A 23,113-nucleotide genomic window follows, 5' to 3' on the forward strand; every position below is an offset into this window, starting at 1 on the left:
GGGGAGGAGGGAGTCCCCGCTCCAGAAAATACGATGGCGGAGGTGGGTTCTGTCCACTCATCGCTGCAAAGAACTTGTGTCCCAGATAACAGGGGCACGTGGATAACAAAGTGAGGCTGTGCCCTCCTGTCAGCACCGATCTAGCCTCTGTGATAAGGCTGCAATGATTACCCCTGGTCAGCAGCAGGCCAGGCCAGTTTCAAAAACAAGGCTCCCAAGTCATCCTATCCTATCCGCATGATCGTTCGATGGGCCATTCTCCCTCCAATGGGAGCTCCCTGTGCGTGCAACCACTTGTTGAAATACCTGGGCAAGTGGGGGCCAGCATCCATCTGCCAGGCGGTGAGGAGGAATCTGACATAGTTTCTGTCCATGTAATGGACATGCCTGGACCCCCCCAGGCATGAAGTGGTTGGACTTGTGCTCCAGGACCTTTGAGCTGGCCTGTGAAGTTCCCATGACACAGAGTGCATGCGGGGAGAGTGTAAATGCCCTTGAGAACGCCCCGGGAGGGGAGAGATGCGCAGGCCCAGCTCACCTAGGCGGAGTGACTTGCCTAAGAGGGGACCGTGAGCCAAGGGTGGAAGCGAGAACAGGGTGAGTGGTACCCGAGCGCTGGGCCTTAGCTCCCCACCCAGAAACCATCCTGCTGGGCAGGGTCAATGGACACTCCGCCTCGAAGTCAGAGATGGGCGGTGGGGGAAGAGAAGAGTGGGCAGAAAGGAACAGTGACGTCTGTTCCCTGCGGCGTCTTGGCTCCGTTGCGCTCAGCAACCACAGACACACGCGAGGCTAACCATTCCCACGCAGGAGTGCGTGGCTGTCTCGCTGTCATGGGAAGAGGATGCTACCCTGTAGAGTTGCCCTCGCTGGAAATCCAAGTGTCAGCTGACAAAATACCAGGATGGGGACCACTCTCTCACGCCCCCCGCCCCCCCACTTCTCCCACAAGCTAAAGGGTGACAGTGAGGGGACACCCGGAGAAGGCAGCGGAACCGCGCGGGTTCACCAGGGAAAGGCAGCGCTGGCGCCGCGATGGTGAGTGCGTGGTGAGCATCACCTCTTGATGGGGCTCCCCAGAAGGCTCCCCAGAAGGCTCCCGCTCACGTCCCGTGGCTCTGAGAACAAGCATCCTGCATCAATAGCTAACAGGCTGTCCAACCAGAGGCTCTCTGGGTGGGATGAGAGGGTGAGAAAACAGACCTGTTGTATGTACGCTCTTGTGAACCTGCGGCCGTGGTCAGAGGGGCTGCCGGTGCCGTTTGATCAGTAGGGCCCCTCCTCCGTGGGGAGGCAGACCAGATTGCGTGCCTGTTTCAGTGTCTCCTCTTGTGATGGGTAGCATACAAGGTGCTATCGGTCATGCATTCCCAAAGCGCCTTTCCATCATGTTGAAGGAATTTTTTGGTTTTGTTTTTTCCCCCTAGAACAGAGCATGCATCCAGCAGAACCCCAAAGAGCATGTTTCCTAAGCAACCCTGGGGCGCGCTTTCACGGCTGCCGCGGTACCTGTGACGAGACTGGAGATGATCAGCGGCAGCACCAGCATCTGCAGCATCCGCATGAGCAGCTCCCCGGGGAAGGAGAAGTACTTGACCTCCCGGTAGGTCATTCTGTACGGCCGGAGTGTGAATCCCAGGATTGTCCCTAAGGCGGGGGGAGAAGAGAAGAAGAAGAAAAACAGAGTCTTTTTGAAACTGAAGTAATAGTCCTAGAAAACGGAATAAGGATTTGTCTGGTGATCACGCCTGTCGGGACAAGAGTAACTTTATTTAAGCAACAAATATCTGTGCTCTTTTGAGAGCGAGGGCTGTGCCCAGCTTTTCAGTCGGTCTGGGAGGGGATGGCAGAACCCAGGGCTTCAGGTAGAAGTTGTGGAAAAGTTCTTTGTCTGACTTAAATGCGGTGGAATCCACTTGGACATGGCTCAGTACAGAGGTACAAAGATGGGGGCATAGCTAGGAGACAAATCATGTATCCCCGAACAAGGCAATATAATGAAGTCCCGCCGAAACCAGTTTGGCTCAGTGGATAGAGCGTCAGCCTGCGGACTGAGAGGTCCCAAGTTTGATTCCGGTGAAGGGCATGTACCTGGGTTGCGGGCATATCCCCAGTAGGAGATGTGCAGGAGGCAGCTTATCAATGTTTCTCTCTCATCGATGTTTCTAACTCTCTATCTCTCTCTCCCTTCCTCTCTGTAAAAAATCAATAAAATATATTAAAAATATATATATATAATGAAGTCCCTTCCTACAGCAGATGTTTAGAACGGCTAGCATAATGGCCTATAGCGGGTGGTATAATTTTATTTTTTCCAAAAGAAACCAAACACCTCCTCCCGTTCACGCTGCTAAGCCATTTGCATCATTCCTGTCCCCGCACACCACTCTTTCTACACGGTCTTGGCATCGCCTGGGCAACCGTATTGTACAGACTTGTTAGCTCCTGGCAAGAGAAGACGGCAAAGTGAGCGGAGACTTTTTTCTCAACCATTTTCCCCTTAAACTTAGAGGAAATTAAGGGAAGGAGACGGCAATTTTCTCCTTAATTTTCCTTCCGCTCCTGAAACTTTAAAACATATGTTTAAAATAATAACTTTATGTGTAAATCCAATTGCCCATGCTACCTTTTGAAATATTTGGAAATTAAGAAAGGTATTGAATAAATTTGACTACTTCTCCCTTCCCCTAATTCACGTTCTTTGCCCCAAAAATTTAATTACTCCATCGTTGTAAATTTTTTTCTTTTGCTCAGCTATTACTAAAATGTGTCTTATAGAGATGTAGCTATTCATGTAAGCTACTGGTTAGGGGGTTGAGAGAGAATACGGGGTAGACACAAGCTTTTCCAAAGGATGTAAGCAGTCTTTCCAGGAAGCTGCACCATCCTAACTTCTTATGATATGGGGCACAAAGTTCATTTCAAGTGTCACTGCACCTCCAATTTCAACTCCTGGGTCTCAGCAACCACGGACATACTCTGATACTCCAATTAGGAGTCTGCATCTATGTGACTAAAAAAAAATCATCTGTTTCACTCCGTTTTCTGGGTCCTCGGGAAAACATTTATTGCTTTTTTTCTAATGTAACAGTAATACATTCAAGAGAGAAACGTTGATTTGGAAAATGTAGAAAAGTGTCAGCAAAAGTCTGCCCATATTGGTTCCACCACTGAAATAGCACGTAGCTCATGCTTTGCTGAGCTCTTAGTATCCGCCGGCATTGTGGGCTGTGCTTTACCTGTGTTAGAAAATGTAGTTCTCACAAAGCCCCCAGGAGGTAGGTGCCACTTAATCACTAAATCACTGATGGAGAAATCTAATCACAGGGAACTTAAAACTTGTCCAATTCCAACAGCTACTCAATCTCAAAGTCAAGTAGCTACTCAAGTGGCAGAGCTGGGAGTGAAGTCCAGGCAGTTTGGGCTCAGATCTCACATCCTTTTTATTTTTCTGTGTGTGCGTGTGCGTGTGTGTGCGTGTGTATGTGTGTGTGTATGTGTGTGTTTAATTGACTTGAGAGAGAGAGAGGAAGGGAGAGGGATAGAGAGAGAAACATTGATGAGAGAGAAACATCATCGATTGGCTGCCCCCTGCACACTCCCTGCTGGGGATCAAGCCCACAAACCCAGGCACTGACCAGGAATGGAACTGTGACCTCTTGGATCCTAGGTCGACGCTCAACCACTGAGCCACGCCGGCCGAGCAGATCTCACACCTCACATACTTCCTGCCTCTCCACTTAGGGGAAAGACCACCCCTGTTAGTGCTCCCTTGAGCTTCTTTCCAGAAGAGTTAAATAAATGGAAAGCAAGCAGGAGATATTTTTCCAGATATGGTCACGATAAACTTCAATTTTAGGTCTCATGATATCAAATCCAATGATTGTGTTAAAACTTCCTTAATACTTCCTTTGAATGAGAAGGCTTTATTTTCTATACCTCGGGAGCTGAGAGTCTTATTATAAAAAATTGTTAAAACAAGCAAAAATTATAAATTTGCTGAGTAAATGGTATGTATTCTTTGTTTTTCCTTTGAATTTACTTAATATCTAAAGATGTTGATCCTTTCTCCTAATTGTATTTTCTCCAAGTGTTTTCTAAATCCTACTAGTTTAAGAGTTTATATATGAATATATGTATTTGGTACAGATTCTTTACATAATCAAGATAATTACCCTTTGCCTATAAAATATTTGCTAAAATTATTTTTCTAATTTGCTTGCCATATATTATTACTTTAAAATATACAGGTGTTTTGCACTTTATAAAATAATGTCTGTGTATCTTTATTATTAGGTGATTTGTTCAAGAGTTATAAACTTTCACTTCCCTTCCTCTCCTAATTTTAATACATCTTTAATTCAGTTTTGCTTCTTTGTTTGCTTGCTTGCTTTGTTTTAAGATACTGAACTTTTCATCTTCCTGAATTTGGTTTGGGGTAAGGCATTGACTTCGGAGTTTCAGTACAAGACCCTGGTTATACCTGGGTCTTTCCTGCTTATTCATACCAAGACTTTATTTCCTAATAAGAAAGTAAATCAATAAAGACTTATACTTGCCGAAACCAGTTTGGCTCAGTGGATAGAGCGTCAGTCTGCGGACTGAAAGGTCCCAGGTTCGATTCCGGTCAAGGGCATGTACCTGGGTTGCGGGCACATCCCCAGTGGGAGATGTGCAGGAGGCAGCTGATCGATTTCTCTCTCTCATCGATGTTTCTGACTCTCTATCTCTCTCCCTTCCTCTCTGTAAAAAATCAATAAAATATATTTTAAAAAAAATAAAGACTTATACTTTTTACTTTACTTCTAAGTCAAATGTAATTTCACTGGAATTCTGTTTGCTGGCCTTTATTTAAATGCATTAAAACTTTTGTCATTCAATTATAACAAAAAAAATATATACACAGGAAACTCGCTTTGGTCATTTGGAATTTGAACATATCAAGTTAATAGAATTTTTCTATATCCTCCAAGTAACTATTTAAGACCAGGTTTGGGTTTACAAGGACATCTCTAAGCTGGCTGTTACTAGAAATGTCTCTATCATATACAACAATATTTCCAAGGGTCAGTAGGACCCACGCTAGTCCAGAAAATCTATTTAAGTTATAAGTTAGAAAAAATGGGTAGAATAGCTGCTCTACAAATGACACAGATTCTAGGAGCAAGGGACAAGTCAGTGTAGATGGAGGAAGAGATTTTTCTTTCTAAACACCAGGGGCACTTGATCCCAACCCCCAAGGTCCAATCTTTGCCAACACGGATGCTACTCTCCTCTCTACAACCACACCAGGGGCACGCTTCCCGCCTCTTTCTCTCCTGGGTGCTTCAAGTACCTTGTCTCCTCTTCCTCCATCAAACCCCACATTTACTCAGTGCAACTGGTTTTCGTCTAGGTGTTAGAAGGCAAAGCCAGCCAGCTCAGTGAATGGATTCTGGGCACCGTGTGAATGATAAAGTCTCTTAACTCCCCAGTCTGCCAAATAAATATCTAACAGACAACAGCAAGACAGTCAAGGAGCCAACATCTCAAGAGGTGGTGAGATTTTTTCCTTCTGTCTTCTTCCAGTCAACAAGCCGGTTTGCTTGGAAGTACAGTCCTGACATCAACAACTCTAGTCTGTCTCAGTTTCTTTACATTCTCCAATGCAAGAACCGCATTTTCTAAAAGCTCCTGTTTATAGTAGGGACACCAGAGGAGATATCACTTATTTATAAGGGCTAGTTTTAAGTGAAATGCTTTGAAAACAGGAGTTATTTAGACTAATAAAGATTGTTAATACTTTAAATCCGTTTTGTTCCTGACCACGCTTTGATCTGTTTACTATCTGGGTTTCCCAAGCGAGCCAGGCCTACTCTTGGGGAAGAGATCATGTTGCAGAAGGGGAAGATTTATTGAGCCCTTACTGTGTGTTAATGGTGGCATGATCCTCATCGCAGCTGTATGAAGTAGATATTATCATGTCTATTTTCAAGATGAATACACTAATTCATCTTACTAAAGGTTACAGAGCTAGGAAGTGAGGGATTCTAAACAAAGCCTTCTACTACCTATGATGCCTCTTCAACACAAACACAGCCTTGCAGCCTGAGGGTGTTCAGCATCTCTAGCCTCTAAACTGTGGGAACATTGGAGTGATAATCTTGGATCTGCTGGAGGTGTCCTGGACACCTTGAAACCCATTACAGGTCCTACACATGAGGACCTCAACATATGGCTATTCGTACCATGTCACTGTTTAAAAGGGCTACACTAAATCCCCTTCTGTGGCATGAATTAACTTGTATGAAATTTATTAATGAAAATAGCCTGCCTTTTCCCTCCACAGCACACATTTAAATTCTTGGAAAGCATCAGCAGCAAAAGTGGAAAGGACATTACTTGCTTCAGGTTCCCGTGGGTAATGACAACAGCTAACAGTCCTCAGCACGTACAAGACGCCGGGTCCTCACAAGGACACTGCCTCACAGGTCAGTGGAGGCCGGGACGACTAGCAGAGGAAGGAGCAGAGTCACTGAGAGGCCAGGTGAACTGCCGGAACCCCCAGAGAGCACAGGTTGGAGCAGTGGTCCATGTAGAGAGGGGTCAGCCGGCTTCCCCAAGGCCAGGTGAGTGCCTGGAAGTCTTCACACCCACTTATCCCACTCCAGGCCCCAGACTCCTACTCACTATGGTCATGCTACTAACTTAAAGGGCCCAAGTGAGTACACGATATAATGACTGGCTTTTTGTTCTATTTTGAATTATGTTAACTCATTGTAGAGCTTAATTAAGCTGGGAAAGGTTTTGTTGATCTTACTTAATGAAAGTCAACACCTAGCATTTTTCAATTCAAACAAAATGCCAATTTCAAACAAGATACCTTTTTCTTGCCTGGCTGGCGTGGCTCAGTGGTTGAGCATTGACCTATGAATCAGGAGGTCACGGTTCAATTCCTGGTTAGGGCACATGCCCATGTTGTGGGCTCAATCCCCAGTGTGGGGCGCGCAGGAGGCAGCTGATCAATGATTCTCTCATCATTGATGTTTCTAACTCTCTCCCCCTCTCCCTACTTCTCTGAAATCAATAAAAATACACATTTTTTTAAAAACCTTTTTCTTGGGCTTTCTGCTCCCACCGCAGCATGAGGGTGAAGTCGGTGTGATGAGGTTGGCTGGCTAGCAGCATCCAATCAAGAGAAAATGCTCTGAATGCGAATCTGCTTTTTGGGGCACTTCAGGTTCCTGATCACATTCTACCCCAGCAACAAAAAGCTCTCCCTGAAACACGTTCTCACAGCCTGACGCTCAGGCTTCTCAGTGTCCCTCCTCCACCTTCGTATCAATTCAAGGGGGCAGGGCGGGAGGCCTGCTTCCGGGGGAAAGCAGCTCATGGCCCCTGCAGAGCGGAGCCCCATTAGTGGGCACTTAGGTGCAGCACATTGATTGAAGTTCCCAGAGCCAATAAAGCCCTTTGCGGCCACCCGACCTTTAGTGCAAAAGAACAGATGCTTATTATTGATTACTCTGCAAAAAGAACAGTAATAATCAGAACGACTTCCCAACAGGATTGGTGAGAGCTGAAGCAAACTCGGCTAAGTTCCCACCTTGGTGTCATTATGCAATACACAGATGTCACAAGCAATGTCCAGACTGCTCACTCTCAGTCAACAGTCTCCTCTCATTCCTGTTTTCACATTTTAACAAGATTTCTAGAATCTAGGAAATAACTGGACCGCTGAAGGTGATCAAAATGAACTCTGCTGGTTGAATGCTGCAAAAAAAGATGCCTTTGTATTTAAGTACTTTCTCTCTCCTACTGTGGAAAGCTCAAGAAGAGAGTCCATCAGGGGTCTCCTGTTTCCCCTGGGGAGTCTACACAACAAACACTTCTTTGGAAGATTAAATGTCATTCTGCTTTCTAAATAAGACACAATGTGCACACTGGAGCCCCAGAGAGAGGACATCGTGGGTCTGAAAGCCACACACACAAGTTAAAAGCCAAAGACCTATTTTAAGAATTTGGTCCATATTTAATCTGAAAAACAAAAACAAACAAACAAAAAAATACATTGAAAATATTAGAAAGCCAGAAAATATTTAACCGTTAGAAAATGAGGGCAGTTTGAAGTAAAACTTGGAGCAAATCACCCAATTTATCTTTTGGTAAACGCTGGAGTTTGAAATAGTGAAATATTAATAAAGTTTCTACCTCATCTCCAAACTGGGTCATGAACAGATTGGCAGACCAGTGCCTTCTAGAGTAATTATTCAGAATGCAAAATTCTCCAGAAAACGAGAGGGCGCCCCCAGACTGCTCAGATGCCAGCAGAGAACCTAAAAATAACATGACATTGATCTTGTGAGGCCTCACGCTCCAAGGCTGGCTGTAAGAAAACCACCAAACGCCCACCTGAGATGGGCCCACTCACTTGCTCTGCCAGCCTTACACCGCCCACCAGTCAACGGGCATCCAAACTCTGACTCAGCAAAACTTGGCCTATTGATCTTTAGCCAGAAAAGGGGCCATGCTGTCCACTAGTATGCAAGACAGCTCAAGGAAATTAAAGTATCAAACATTTTTGTTGATAGTGGATCACTGATTTCACATGACAAAATACTACTATTTCTCAGGTAGGAATTTTTTTTTCCATTTTTGTAACAACAACAACAAAATAAACCTATAGCACTACTTTGTCTCAAGATTACAACTATATGAGATGCAATGTATTAGACACACTGTCTGATGTAGCAAAATCGCCAGAGTGACACCCATCACCTTTGCCATATTCTCTTGGTTAGAAGCAAGGTCACAGGTCCCACTTGCTCTGACAGGTGAGCTGCATGGAGTGGTTAGGGTCTGTGTAACCTGCAAAATCTCTGCGCCTATTCACCAAGCTACTTCTCCTGTGATGTAGACAAACTCGTAGAGAAGATGCTTTCAAGATGTTTGTGAATGAGTGATGTTGGGATTTTAGCTCCGGCCCTGCCTTTACCTCTCATGTGATCGTCTGTATGCCTCAGATCCCCCCCTCCCCAATTTATAAACAAAGAAGGGTTTAAACATCACCCTCTTTTTAGCCTGGACTACCGTGGTACCTTCTAACTGGTTTTCCTGCTCCCACTTTGGATCCCCACAGTCTATTCCCAGCATAACCCCCAGAGGGACCCTTTAAGACCTCCTCTCTGCTCCCTCCACTGGCTCCCTATCCCCTGGGAGTGAAAGCCTAGGCCATGCAATGTCTGTACCTGGCCTGCCTCCCTAGCCCCACTACGCTCAGATCTCATCTCCTTCTCCCTTCACCTCTGTTTCAACATCTGCCTCCTTGTTCACACGATCCCACTTTATGGCCTTTGTACTAGCTCTTCTCTAAGCCTACAACTCTTCCCAGATAGTCACAGGCTTTACTCATTTAAGATTTAGTTCCAATGTCATCTTTCTTCATAAGGTCTGCCCTGAACTTTCTTTTCCCTTATCTCGCTTTATTTCTTTCAGCCGTTATCACCTTCCAAAACACAATATAATTTTCTAATTTATTATGCTTATTGTTTATTATTATCTGTCTGCTGAAATATAAGCTCCATAAGAACAGAGATTTTCTTTGTTTATTATTTTTCAGTTTTGTTCACTGTATATTAAGCCCTCACAACAGTTCCTGGCACGGTAGGTGCTCAATTTTTTGTTGAATGAATGAACACTCAGGATGACTGTTGCTGTTCAGATGACCAGTATTCATGAGCGCCTGGCCCCCAGCTGGTGCTGAACAGTGTCCCGGATGGAGGGATCATTGTGTTACACAGTAAGGCTTATTCCCCACTGCCCTCCGTGAGCACAGCAGCCTACTCACAGGAACAACCCTCTTCCAAACTGTCATTCCTCTCATGGCCTGTGACACTGGTTCTTGACTGAACTATGACAACTCATGCTTATATTTCTAGATTCACAAATGAGGAGTGATAGGTCCTGGTCCCTCAATCTCTCACAGGCAGTGTTTGTTTGTTTGTTTGTTTTTGACAATGAAGGCCAGCGGGTGTGAAAGATCATGGACTGAGAGTCACAGAGGAGGTTTCTGGACCTGATACTGCCAGTAAATTATGCCAGTAAATACTTTATTTAAGTGATTTAACCTTCATATCCAACCTACAGGATTTAATATCATCATCTTGCAAATGAGGAGACTGGGGCCCTAGAAAGAATAAGCCATTTGTCCAAGGTTACATGGCCACTGAGTGATGCTGGCAAAATGAGGGCTCAACCTATGAACCAGGAGGTCATAGTTCAATTCCCGGTCAGGGCACATGACTGGGTTGCAGCTGTATCCCCACAGTGAGGTGTGCAGGAGACAGCCGATCAATGATTTTCTCTCATTCTCTCTCTCCCCCTCTCCCTTCCTCTGTGAAATCAATAAAAATGAATACATTTTTAAAATATTCTATTTGAGAAATAATAATCATCAGAAATAAAATCCTTGAAACCCATGACTTTCCTTTCTGGTCAAAAATATTGTTCCAAGGAGCAGAAACTGGAAATGGGAGATATATGTAAAGTTTCCAAGTTGCCCTGTACCTTTGGCTCGTGTGCCGTGGGCTTGCCAGCCCGCACATGGCAAAGCACGCTCATCCGTACCTCTGCAGCGGCAACCATGGGCCAAACTGTTTAATAAATCCCACCATCTGGGGGAGTAAATTGCAACCTCTATGGGGTATAAATTAGCAGTATTTATCAAAACCCCAATGTATGCCCTCAGTCTCAGCAATTTCATTTCTAGGGATGTGGCTCAGTCACCTGGGTGAGATTACTATGATACAAAATTGTTCACTACACCATTAAAAAGATCGTATCTAGAGGCTGGAACCAACCTAAGCGTCCATCCACTGGGAACTGCTTAAACGACATGGTGCACCCCTACAATGCAGCCCCAGGGTAGAACGGGAGGTGTTTTATGTGCTAACAAGGAATAAGAGCCTAGAAACAGTGCAAAGTGAAAAAAGCAAGGTGTGAAGTGGGCTGTGTACACCATGCTACCATTTGTATACAAAAGGCAAAAAAAAAAGTGTGCATTTTTATGCTCATAAAAGAATGCTAAAGGCACAGAAGAAACTGCTAAGAGGGTACACTGAACACCTGGGGACATGGGTGGTGGAATACTTCCACTCTTTCATTCTATACCGTTTTGTACCTTTTGATTTGGGGCAGTATACATTTATGCATTTCACAGGTAACATAACAAAAGAAATAAGCAAAAAGAAATGGCCCACAATTTTTTTAAAAATCTGACTGAAGTGTCTCCTACATCTTTTCTGTTAGATGCTTTGATCGTCCTAAAGCGTCGCTTTGCGTCTGGGTTGGCTGCTCCTCGATGCTGCTTGAATTTGCTTTCCTTAATTGGGGCCACAGTGAGGAAAGCCACTGGTGCGCAGATCTGTGGTGTGTGGATCACTTTCTGACCAAACAGCTTCTTTTTCTGGAGACCAGGAAGTGACTGTAAAAAAAACTTTGAACTCAATCGTTATAGATAGGCTCATGGGCTGTTAGCCGTTGGAGTTGCAAGGGTACCAGGGCTGCAAACTCACATGGCAAGCCACGCGGCAGAGGTGACATGCTGGCTCATCATCCGTCAAGCTGTGCAAAGCACCGCAGCACCAGAACTTACAAAGCCCTGGGAAGTTTACTGACTCAGCTTTGTTTACACGACTACTTCATTTGCCTTAAAAAAGCAAGTCTCAGAGCACAAAAATAAATAAATCGATGCAGACAGCTTGGGCCAGAAGCAGAACCTTAAAGGACTCATTTCCTTCTTGATGCCTTCACCTTCACATTCGGTGACAAGCAGAAGACACCGGCAAGCATATACATATATATAGAGAGATATATATGTATATATATGTACACACATATATATAGATATAGATATAGATCTGTAGATATATAGATATATATATCTCCCTGGGGTTTTGCCTTCCTCGCTTTAAAGATGGAATTTCGAGTGATGCTAAAAGCAGGGGCCATCTTTTTGGGGTGAGAAGGGCAGCAACTGTCCCATCGCTGCTCTCATTAGGGATAAATGAGCTTCATCTTACAAGATTCCGAACACAAAGTCGCTCACTAACAGCCCACTGCCTTCCCCTGGGAGGCCGCAGCCTGCGGCCTGGCATCATCGCTGGAGAACCGGAGAAGTCCCTTTGGGGACAGGAAGAATGGAGTTGCCCTCTCTGGAGACAGAAACTCAGCCTTGAAATTCAAAACTCAAGTGTGCCTTTCAGCTCGCGGCTCCTCAATTTACCTACGAATCTTTGATATGATGCCCAGTGAGAAAAAGGAGTGCCCGTCCCCACCTTATCTTAATCCATCCAGGGTGCACCTTCCTTTATCTAGTTCTGGCGCTTTGTTCTTCTTCTCCGTTTGGTTTCAAAGCCACTGGAGTGCACCTCTTGATGGGGCATCGTGGTGGGAAGAGTCTTGGTCTCCCTAGGACAGTGGTCGGCAAACCGCGGCTCTCGAGCCACATGCGGCTCTTTGGCCCCTTGAGTGTGGCTCTTCAACAAAATACCACGTGCAGGCGCGCACATACAATGCGAAGTTGACTTAAAACTTTAAGTAAAGTTTATTAAGTTAATTTTAGGGAATGTTGTGGAGTGAAAGAAGATGTAGTGTTGAGGATTGAGAAAGGTATGTGGAGATGGTTTGGACATATAGAGAGGATGAGCGAAAGGAGGTAGACGACACAAGTATACAAGACGAGTGTGGATGGGAGAGTTGGAAGGGGTCGACCTCAGCAAACATACCTCCATCAGATTGAGGACATTTTTAGCAAAGGCCAGCGTAGGAGTACCCTCATTAAGTTAATAACAATGTACCTACCTATATAGTTTAAGTTTAAAAAATGTGGCTCTCAAAAGAAATTTCAATCGTTGTACCGTTGATACTTGGCTCTGTTGACTAATGAGTTTGCCGACCACTGCCCTAGGGAGTAAGCTCTGGGCAATTTTGACAGCACCAGCGCTTGACATAAACTCACAATTTCTTTCCTGGGTGAACGCCATGACGGAACTTTGTGTCCTGAAGTTCTTGGTGTGTTTCCTCATCTCACGGCAATGATACTGCTCACCGAGCTGCCAGGCCAAATGCTTGATGGATGACAGCATGTCCGTGTTGCATAAATCCCGAGTGCCCGGCACCTGGAATGTACGGTTTGGAGACGGTGCTTACATTCCAGTCGCCGCTTCCAAACAGCGAGGCTCTTCCCCGGCCTGTTTACTCTGGAGCACAAACCGGGGCCCACGGCTTCCCTCTGATTTATGGGGGCCGGCAGCCGTGCCGCGCGGAGGTGTGCCTCACGTGTGTCCTCTGGCCTTGGCGTCACACCCAGAGGTCCTCGGGAGTCAAGGCCAGACAAAGAGGCTGCTGGTTAGATTGGACAGGACGGATGGGGGGTGGTCAGTGTCGGAAGAAGGTCCTTCCAACCACACAGTGTCCTGGACTAGAAAACACTTGTCGATCCGTCCCACACATTCTGCTGAAGGGGACGGCAAATCGGACTTTTAACGACAGAGTGCTGCAGTTGGAAGCTGACATTGGTGTCAATGTACTTCGCTGTTGAAAAGATAAAGAGGCCCAGAGATTTGTCTTAAATTGGAAGGTGAGTTAGTTGATGGCAGAGCCGGGTCTGTGACCAGGACTGAAGGCTCTCAGTGCTTTCTCAGCCGCATCCAGACACTCGCAGGTACCGATCAGCAGGGGGAGGGCTGGCCCTGGGCTCCCGCTGCTGTGAGCGGGAGGGATATAGGGCTTTGGGTGGGACACAGGGCTTTGCCGGCCGCCACGCCGCCACAGGGGGAGGCATTAGTACTGCAGGCAGTTGCTCTGGACACACCTGCCTATTTGACTACCTACTCGAAAGAGAAACACATTTGAAATCGCCTGCTCAGTTTGCTCATTATCTGTATGAACAGGAAGAAAACACAGCAAAATAAAATCCAGAGGGACTCTCGGAACACCACGCCTTCAACATAACCTTTACCAACACTGCTAGAAACCAGCAACGTTTCTCCTAAAGTTCCCGAATCCCTTCTCTCCCTTCTCTCGCCCAGCGGGAGGGGGGCGGGGCAGTGAATGAGCAGAAGACACCAAAACTGGAGGAAAGGAGGGCCAGGGAGGTGCACTCTGCCCTGGCCCAGGTGGTAAGAACATGCGCTGTGGAGCAGGAAACATTTTCTCAGCAACTCCCCGTTGTCCTGAGAGGCGCCTGCTGTCCAGCACCCCCTCCCCTGAGCTGTCGCCCCCTCCCCTGAGCTGTCGGAGGTGCGGCCTGCGATCACTTTCTGCCTTGGCTCAGGAGGCGGGTAGGTGAGGGATTGAAAATGACGGTATCACTTACTAAGAGCCTTTCATCTCTGCCTCTCAGAGCCCTTTACAACTATTAAGTCTCTTCCTACAACCCTCTTGGCTCTCTTCTTAGCCAAGGAAACAGAAGCCACTTCTAGACCTAAACCAGGGGACCTGCCTGTCCCCTTCCTGCCCCCACTTCACACACACACACACCCGCCACCCCGTCCCTGGGTCTCCGTTCCCTGCAGACCAGCCTCATCCAATCAGTGTTCTCACTCGATGCCAGAGCAATGACGGAAGCCCAGGACCAGGGCTCTCCAGTTTCTATGGACACTTTGCCTGCCCGGCGCTGGAGACAGTGTAAGGTTCCGTGGCTGTAAGTGGCCGCGCTGAGACACACATCTGGGCAGAGGTGCTAGAATGACTCTGTTTCCCATGAAGCAACTGGCGCATTTCCAGAAGTGGGACCTGAACCTAAGTGTCCGGAGTCCGTAGCTCTGATCCTATCCGCCAGGCTGCACAGACTGCACCCACCATAGGAGCCCCCCTGCCCCAAAGCTTTATGAGAAGGTGGGAGAGAGGCTGGGATGCACGTGTGCCATGAGCACATGGCAGGGGCTGCTCCCCGGACAGCTTTTCGGGGTTCTGCTCCTGCAGAAGCAGCAGAGGAACATCAGGCTCTAACCCTTACACCCTATTCCTGTGTCACTTCTGCAGAGCAGGGCATTGCAATCCCCGCTTCTCGGCTCTGAGGGCCTAACCCTTCCCTCCCAGCCCCTGAATAGCCCTCTCTCCCTTCCCATTCCCAGGGAATGTTGAAGAAACCAGAAATCCGAACCCGGAATCCGTTCACTGGATTCCTGTTCGAACTGTGTGGTGCTGCCTTTTCTCCGTTAGCAGAGGGGATGTCGGCGTGGGTACCAGGCTGTGCCCACACCACTGATTCAAGGAGTTGGCCTGTTGGTCCCCCCACCAGTCGCTTCGGTGCAGTCGCTGATGGCTGGCCAATCCCTGGGCCCCTGTGGCTGAACTGACTGCCTCCCTAGATAGTTCATGTGTCGGAGAGACAATTCCACAGTGGCATTGCGGGGAGATGAGTGCTTTTAGTCATAAAGAAGGGCATGGAGTTCACACTGTTCTGCGAATAGACTCACTTACGGTAGTGTTTGCAGTAGGAGAACCCAATTCATGGGTCCTTATTCATTTAACATTCAGACAGCTCCAGTCCTTGCTCCGGCTGGAGATAGATGGTAAGAATACCTTCCAAATCCTTATGGGGAGCCTCTTGCACTGTGTCTCCACTGCCGTGACATCCCACATCTCAAACTCAACACGCCCCTACCTGATCGTATCATCACCCCCTCCCGGGTCTTCCTCTATTCTACCTCTACCGATGGCACCATCACGCCTCAGTCACCCCAGCCAGGAGTTGGACCATCGGCTTACGGTCCACCTTTCCTGTCAACACTCCCTGACAACCAATCACCAGGACTCAGGACGACCCTCGTCAAAAGGGCTCCATTCATCCTCTCCTCACCCTCCCCCCTGCTCATATGTCCATGCACACCCTTAGCTAATCGCTGCAATAAAACAATCATGGGCATTCCCTGAGGACAGCCACCAGCACCCAGGACACCGTGGTGATTGAGTGTGAACTTGGAACCAGAATGGTGGATTGGAATCCCAGTCAATATGCGTCAACTGTGGGATAAGAGTCTGAGCTTCAGTTTTCTCATCTGTAAACCGAGATTACGAATACCTCCCTCCCTGGTATGCTGAGGGCGAAATAAAGCTAACATACTAACAGCACTCACAACACTGGCTGGCCCACGGTGGAAGTGTGCAGTGCATATTATCCGAGCAATGGTAGGTGAGGAAACCGAGGTCGGAGCAGTAAAACTCCTCCTTCAGGATCACACAGCTACTAAATAACACTGCCAGCCCATGAATCCAGGTCAAAAGCAACATTCTTATTCTCTCCCACATGGCACATCTGGATTGTTAATAAGAAAGTGGAGCCTCTAAAGTGCTCTAGAACGGCATACAAACTATGATCTCATTAAAAACATTTAGAGTTAATAACAAACTTCCCTAATATTACCTAGGAACCTTGTCTATTCCTTTGTCATCTCATTTTCATCCATCCCTCCTGCTAAACTACCTGAGGGCAGACGCCCCATTGCATAGCAGCACAGGGCCAGCTATGCGGCACTTAATATTTGTTAAATTGCTGAATAGCATAGAATCTTCTTATAAAAAAGAAACTTACTTATTTAGCAGATAATAGTACTAGGAGATAATATATGAATGTGGTTAATATAGTCAAACTTTCAAAAAGTTACTTAGAGGAAAGTACTATTTCTTCCATCCCATTCCCCAGACAGTCAGCTGCTATCTCAAGAGGCATCCATGGTGACTAGTTTATTATACATATACTAGAGGCCTGGTGCACGACATTTGTGCACTGGGGGGGCGGGGGTGGTCCCTCAGCCCAGCCTGTGCCCTCTCCCAATCCAGGACCGCTCGGGGGATGTCCACCTGCCAGCTTAGGCCCACTTCCTGCGGGCAGGGAGACATCTCCCAAGGGATGTCTTGCGCTGCTGTGGAGGCAGGAGAGGCTCCCACCACTGCCGTTGCACTTGCCAGCCATGAGCCTGGCCTCTGGCTGAGCGGCACTCCCCCTGTGGGAGTGCACCGACCACCAGGGGACAGCTCCTGCATTGAGCGTCTGCCCCCTGGTGGTGTGCGTGTCATAGCGACCGGTCATTCCGCTGCTCAGTTGATTTGCACATTAGTCTTTTATTATATAGGATTCTTCAGCGATATTAGGGAATTGCATTGAATTTTAGTGCAATTTAAATTTCTTGCCAAAGATGCTTTATGCACATGTAAGCAGCATGTTCTTTTCTAAAGACACCAATTTCTCTCAAACCCACAAAAGGACAACCCAAACATAAACTGTGTGTGTGTGTGTGTATGAACGCGTGTGCACATGCATGTGCGCACCAAGAGCAAAGGAAGGTGCTAGTTGTAAAACCACCATCCAGTTCTATGCAATTCTATTTACAGATTCCCTCCCCTCCGAGCTGAGCTTATGATCCATTTCTTTGGCCCGAGATTTCATTTTTATTGTGCCGTTCGTTCCGTGGACATGGAAGGAGTAGGCATTCCGTGACATGAACACGACACAGGACTTGCCATGTCTTTCAGCGAGGTGTCTGAGGTTACTCTAACTTACTACAATTTGAAGCAAGAAAAGTGCTTCCTGGAGAGAGAAAGACAGAAATCACTGTCCCCAGTGTGGTTTTTGTCAGACAGAGGTCTGCAATGGCACTGGAAGGCACCTATCTAACACTTTAGCAATGAACTCTGAAAGGCACTTAGCACTTGGCGCTGCCTTCTCTCGGGTTGCTAACCTGCTCCTATTACATGGGCTGTGTCACATGGCATGGCACACTCAGACTTGGACATCACTTAGAAATGACATCAGAAATGTCATTGCTTAGAAATGACATCACACCGGTGGGCCTATGCCTGTGCTTGCAGAGGAATTGGTGGGAAATATTTTCAACTCTCTGCTTTATTCTGAATAAAAAAGCCGCATGTCTCTACTGCTCCATAATATTTTCTAGTTTCCATTTCTACCTACTAAAGGTACATTCATTTTATTTCTAAAAGACAAAACAAAACAGACTGAACAAAAAAAGTTTCCTCAATATATAGGTTTTGTCTTTTTTATGTTTAAGTGATTAAAATATAAGAATTTGAAAACTAAGTAACAGCTATAGTTCTTCTCATCTCATCTTTGGGGAAAGCAACTATTCTTTTCTTCCTCGCTAGTCTCTTTCCAGTTTGTTTCTACACGACAGCAAATAAATTAGAGAGTTGATGTTTACTTATTTTTTATTTTAAAATTTATTTTTGTTGTTTCAATATTACTTTAAGGGTTGATGTTTAGAAAAATTATTTTTTTTAGGGCTGATGTAGATGTGGTGCCCAGTGACAAGCTAAACGGAGCCTTTGTTTGCATGGGGCCCTCCACGGGAGATGCACCCAGAGATAACGGAAGGGCTCTTCCTTCTCTCCGAACTCTGTTTGCTACCAGGTTGTCTGTTTGTGATTCCAAGTCTTTGGTGTAGACTCAGTGGTCGCTCTGACTGTCAATGAGCTCTTTTTATGCGCTTCTTTGTTAGTGCCTTCTTCTTGTTACGTCTACCTCCTCAGTTTCCATTGGAAAAGCCAACCACCAGGGCATCCTGCCAAGTTATCTCCGCCAGCTCAGCCAACTCACTGCAGTTCTCACCCATCTGAGGAGAGTCCTCCTTGGGCTCAGAAACGATCCCAGGGCTCACAGAGAAAATGGATTCCCTAATTCTGGCATTATCTTCTTCCTATTAGATACATTATTTGTTTGTAATCGTGAACTTACTTCTCCATCAGTCTGCTTTCTATGCTCAGGTTTTATTTCTTTCCGTTCCCCTATTCTTTAACTGAAACACTTCTGTCCTAGAAACTGAACTCTTCTGGTGTTTAGCATACCATTTGGAATAAGCGTTTCTGCATCTTTTCCAAACATACTCCCGCATCACTGAGCTCTGTTATTACACATATAGGATTGCAAAATAAATGGGTGTTTGTTAAATGACTGAGAGGGATGTGGTTTAATGATTTGTAGGAGGTTTAGGAGTTTTCTGCCAAATCTAAATGACAGTGCTATATGAATGCATTGGCACTGCTTGCTTGGCCTCCACCAGGTCAGCAACATTTCCCCGCCTGGCATCCCTAACAAGATGTCAGAGAGTCCACAGAGGAGAAGGGGGGCTGGCAGAGGGGCGAGGAGCACGGCCTCTGGTCGGAGACAGCGAGTCCGACTTCCAGCTCTAGCATTTACTAGCTGCGTGTTTTGGGTCAAGTGACTTGATGTCTCCTTGTTCAGTCTCCTCATCTATAAAATAAGGATCACAGTCCTCGTCCCTACCCACTCACTTCAGAGGCTTGTTTAAGGAATAAGTAAGCTAATATATACAAAGCGCCTAGAAAGTAGGTGCAACGGTACTATATATAGCTGGTCTCTATTAGTCCGCAGCTATTGCTTGTCTTGACAACAACCGTAACTCAAAGCAAAAAACGAGGTGAGCATACAGCATTTTACATCAACTTCCAAGGCAGTGACACAGTGCTGGAATACTTCTTCCAGGAAGACATTCGAAGCTGGGAGCCTACTGAAGAAAGCCATTACTTCCCTGCCTCAATCTGGACACTGTCTTTGAACAGCTCTACAATGAACTAAAGTCATTAATCACCAACTATTACTCACAGGAGCTGAAGATGCTGAAATGGAATATGTCTAAGGTCTTGTGACAAACTACTCTTGCGCGGTATTCCTACTTATCTGCAATTTAAGAATCCAAATGTTGGGGGGTTGGGGGGAGCTATAATTATATTTACATGCTACAAAATTTTCTTAGCTCTTTTTGTCATTATCTCTCTTTTTTAAAAAATATATTTTATTGATTTTTTACAGAGAGGAAGGGAGAGCGATAGTGAGTTAGAAACATCGATGAGAGAGAAACATCGATCAGCTGCCTCCTGCACATCTCCCACTGGGGATGTGCCCACAACCCAGGTACATGCCCTGACCGGAATCGAACCTGGGACCTTTCAGTCCGCAGGCCAATGCTCTATCCACCGAGCCAAACCGGTTTCGGCTGTCATTATCTCTTTATATTTGATGGGAGATCTTGGCAAACACCAAGGTAGAGATTGAAATTGTAAAAAAATGCCCTTTTTATGTTGACACATTATTAGAAATTTAAGTTAAAGCATTAAAAAAGTTTTTTTACAGCATGGCACTGACTTACGTGTTTATTAGCCAAAGGGTTTCTATTTGGGGTCAGTCAAAAGCTCCAACTAGGCAAATAGTTTCCTCAGCTGTATTTTAAAGTAGGATCAATGCCACCCATAAGTAAGAAACTACTATTTCAGATGCCAATACATCAAACAAGACAATAATGTTTTATTACTACTGATCGCTATCAACCATCCTAAATTTGTAAGAGGCTGAAATGTTTCAAAAAGGTACAGCTGCCCTAACCGGTTTGGCTCAGTGGATAGAGCGTCAGCCTGCAGACTCAAGGGTCCCAGGTTCGATTCCAGTGAAAGGCATGTACCTTGGTTGTGGGCACATCCCCAGTAGGGGGTGTGCTGGAGGCAGCTGATTGATGTTTCTCTCTCATCGGTGTTTCTGACTCTCTATCCCTCTCCCTTCCTCTCTGCAGAAAATCAATAAAATATATATTTTAAAAAAAATTTTAAAAAGATAAAGAAAAAAAGTATAGCTATTTGTGGCCCATGCTTCAAGGCAATGAATGAAAGAGATCTGTGTTAACACTTCCCCCTATTCACCCTTCCTAGTCACTTTATAAGACAGTGCAAACACATTTAAAAATTCCGCCTTTACGTCTAAAAGTTGGCTACTCAAATCAGCACCAGTTAGAATATAATTACTCTTAAGAGACGTGTATCTCATTTTGGGTGTACTAATTGTATAAATTAGTTTTAAGTGAAAGTGACATTGTATAATGATTACATTTTCGCCAAATCTAACAGGCTTGCCTTTTTTTTTGTTTATTAATCAACTGCTCAGGACTGATGATTAAATGATTACTCTTTGTCCTTCTATGAGTTGGGGAAACATTTGATTTACTTCCCTTTCCACACAATCAATCAGTTGATTTGCAGAATGCCTAATGCTGCTTCTTTCAGATTCCCATGCGTTTATTGCTCCAAACATGCCAAGGGACTGTCATTTACTGGGGAACCGGGGGGGAGGGAGAGGGGGGCGAGCGGGGCAGGATCTTCAAAGCCAGAAGAGAGCCTGGGCGATCATTCTGAATACCTACGACCAGTCCATCTGATAATATTCCCAGGCAGCCGGAGGCCCCTGAGAAACAAGAGCCAGTCTTCTCGGTTGTTATCAAATGACTTACCCACAACGACTGCGGTGACGGTGAGCAGCACAAAAGCATTCCGAAACAGGTAATTTTTAACATCCTCCTTGGTGATGTTCTGCACTTTCTTCTTGGCCAAGAGCGTGCGCTTCCGGACGCCTTGCTGGAACCTCTGCATCCTGCCGCCCGCCCTGGGCTCTTCTCCGTTGCTTTTGGTCATCCTTTACTTCTCTAGGAGGGTCTCTTCTATGCCCCTCAACGTCTCGGAATCACCCCCAGAGAGCCAGGCCCCTTCAGTGTTTGAGAACACACCTAGAGCGAAGATAAGACAGGAGTTACATCTCCAGTGGGGAGAAGTCAGTGAGCTCCACACCAGGAGGAATGGGGGCAAACTGCATGCTCTCAGTAGGAATCACCATGGAGGTACAATGAACGCCTCGACTGGGCATATCTGCCGGGCCACGTGTGGGAAATGTGCATACATTCAGAACACGTGAACAGAAACCTGTGTTCTACTTTTAGAAATCTGTCTTCCCCCCTCCATGGAGGCTACAAAAGGGTTGATCAGAGCTGGGATGACTGAATACTCTTACCCCCACCCTATTTCCCAGAACCTCGCTGAGAGCTTTGCACAATGTCCGCCCTCAATAAATGTCCAATTGAATTGAATGCACAGGAAACACTCAATAATTACTTGCTGGCTTATGTTGTAAGCGTGGTGAAGGCATAACCAGGTCAATCAAGTGAACTGAGGTATTGACATTTCACAGTTGGAGCTTCCTGTTATAAACAATGAAGCGAGTATTTTCTTCATTAAAAAAAAATCATCAGAATATCAACTAGGACATATGGCCATGAAAAGAACTCCAGTAGCCACAGGACTTGGCAACTACATTTGCCTATTTCGCAAGGCAACTTCTGAATTTTTTTTTTTTTCTGTAAAATAAGAAGAGTCCTCCGGGCACCTCTATACACCACCTGAAGTCATAATTAACTTCCACTTTTCTTACAAAGAGGAGTGCACAGCAGCATTTGTCTTTGTGGCAAACACACCCAGGTCTCCTGAGGAAGCTCTCCCAACTTCTAAGTATTTTAAATGTTAGGATTTCTAGAACAGAGGAGATGAATCCAATTTTCATGCCAAACGTTACAGCGTGTGGTTTCTAGTTTCTCTAAAGGGTTCCCAGGTTATTAAAATCGAAGTAAATCTTTGCAGAGGTGGAAATCGTTTTTGAAAAATCAAGGGATACCTCCTGCTGCTTTACAAGATTTCTAATCCCTAATCTCTACCACGGATCAAGCCAAGAAAAAACAAAACCAAACCAAAAACCAACCAACCAACCGTGCCCGTGGACGTGTGTGTCTGGCAGCACCAGCAGCCTGCGTGTGCGACCGCGGGGGAGGTCACTGGCAAACCCGCGGGCGCTTCTGGCAAATCCCAGTGTGGAAAAAAAAAAAAAAAAGACTTGCTTCACGGTGTTCACTTTTAAATACAATTCCAGGGTGGCGTCAGCGATAGTAAGACCTACACGCTGTCTAAACACCTCCCAGCAGGCGAACCGTGCAGGGAGGAGTGATGAGGAGGAGACGCCAAGACCAGATTTTTTTCCTCCTGATCTGATTGCCTCCACCAGCCAGTCACTGCTCAGCAGAGCCGCCCAGCCTGATCCTTCCCAGATCCCCAGCCACAACCTGCCCCTCGTCCCCGCGAGGGACCCAACGCCAAATCCACGCAGGACCAGGCACAGAGACTCACCCCGCGCTCGTGACATTCAGTGACCAGCGTGGACTGGATCGATCCAAATGGCTAGCGTTTCCCTCGCCACCCCTCCGCCGGGAACGAAGGCATCCCGCCC

At 46.1% G+C, this 23,113-nt stretch overlaps 1 protein-coding gene across 1 annotated transcript in view; it reads right to left on the minus strand.

Moving 5' to 3' along the window:
* SLC1A3 (solute carrier family 1 (glial high affinity glutamate transporter), member 3) overlaps positions 1-21,621 on the minus strand; it is a 71,059-nt gene extending 49,438 nt beyond the window's left edge. Inside the window, exons 1-2 of the mRNA XM_006761752.2 lie at positions 21,297-21,621; positions 1,510-1,647 (exon numbers count right to left, since the gene is read on the minus strand). Coding sequence (XP_006761815.1) covers positions 1,510-1,647; positions 21,297-21,477 — 319 coding nt within the window. The 5' untranslated portion in view covers positions 21,478-21,621. The remainder of the gene's footprint in view (positions 1-1,509; positions 1,648-21,296) is intronic.
* Between the last annotated feature and the right edge of the window lie 1,492 nt (positions 21,622-23,113).

Source organism: Myotis davidii, unplaced genomic scaffold (assembly GCF_000327345.1).
Source record: "Myotis davidii unplaced genomic scaffold, ASM32734v1 scaffold496, whole genome shotgun sequence".
Classification (NCBI taxonomy): domain Eukaryota; kingdom Metazoa; phylum Chordata; class Mammalia; order Chiroptera; family Vespertilionidae; genus Myotis; species Myotis davidii.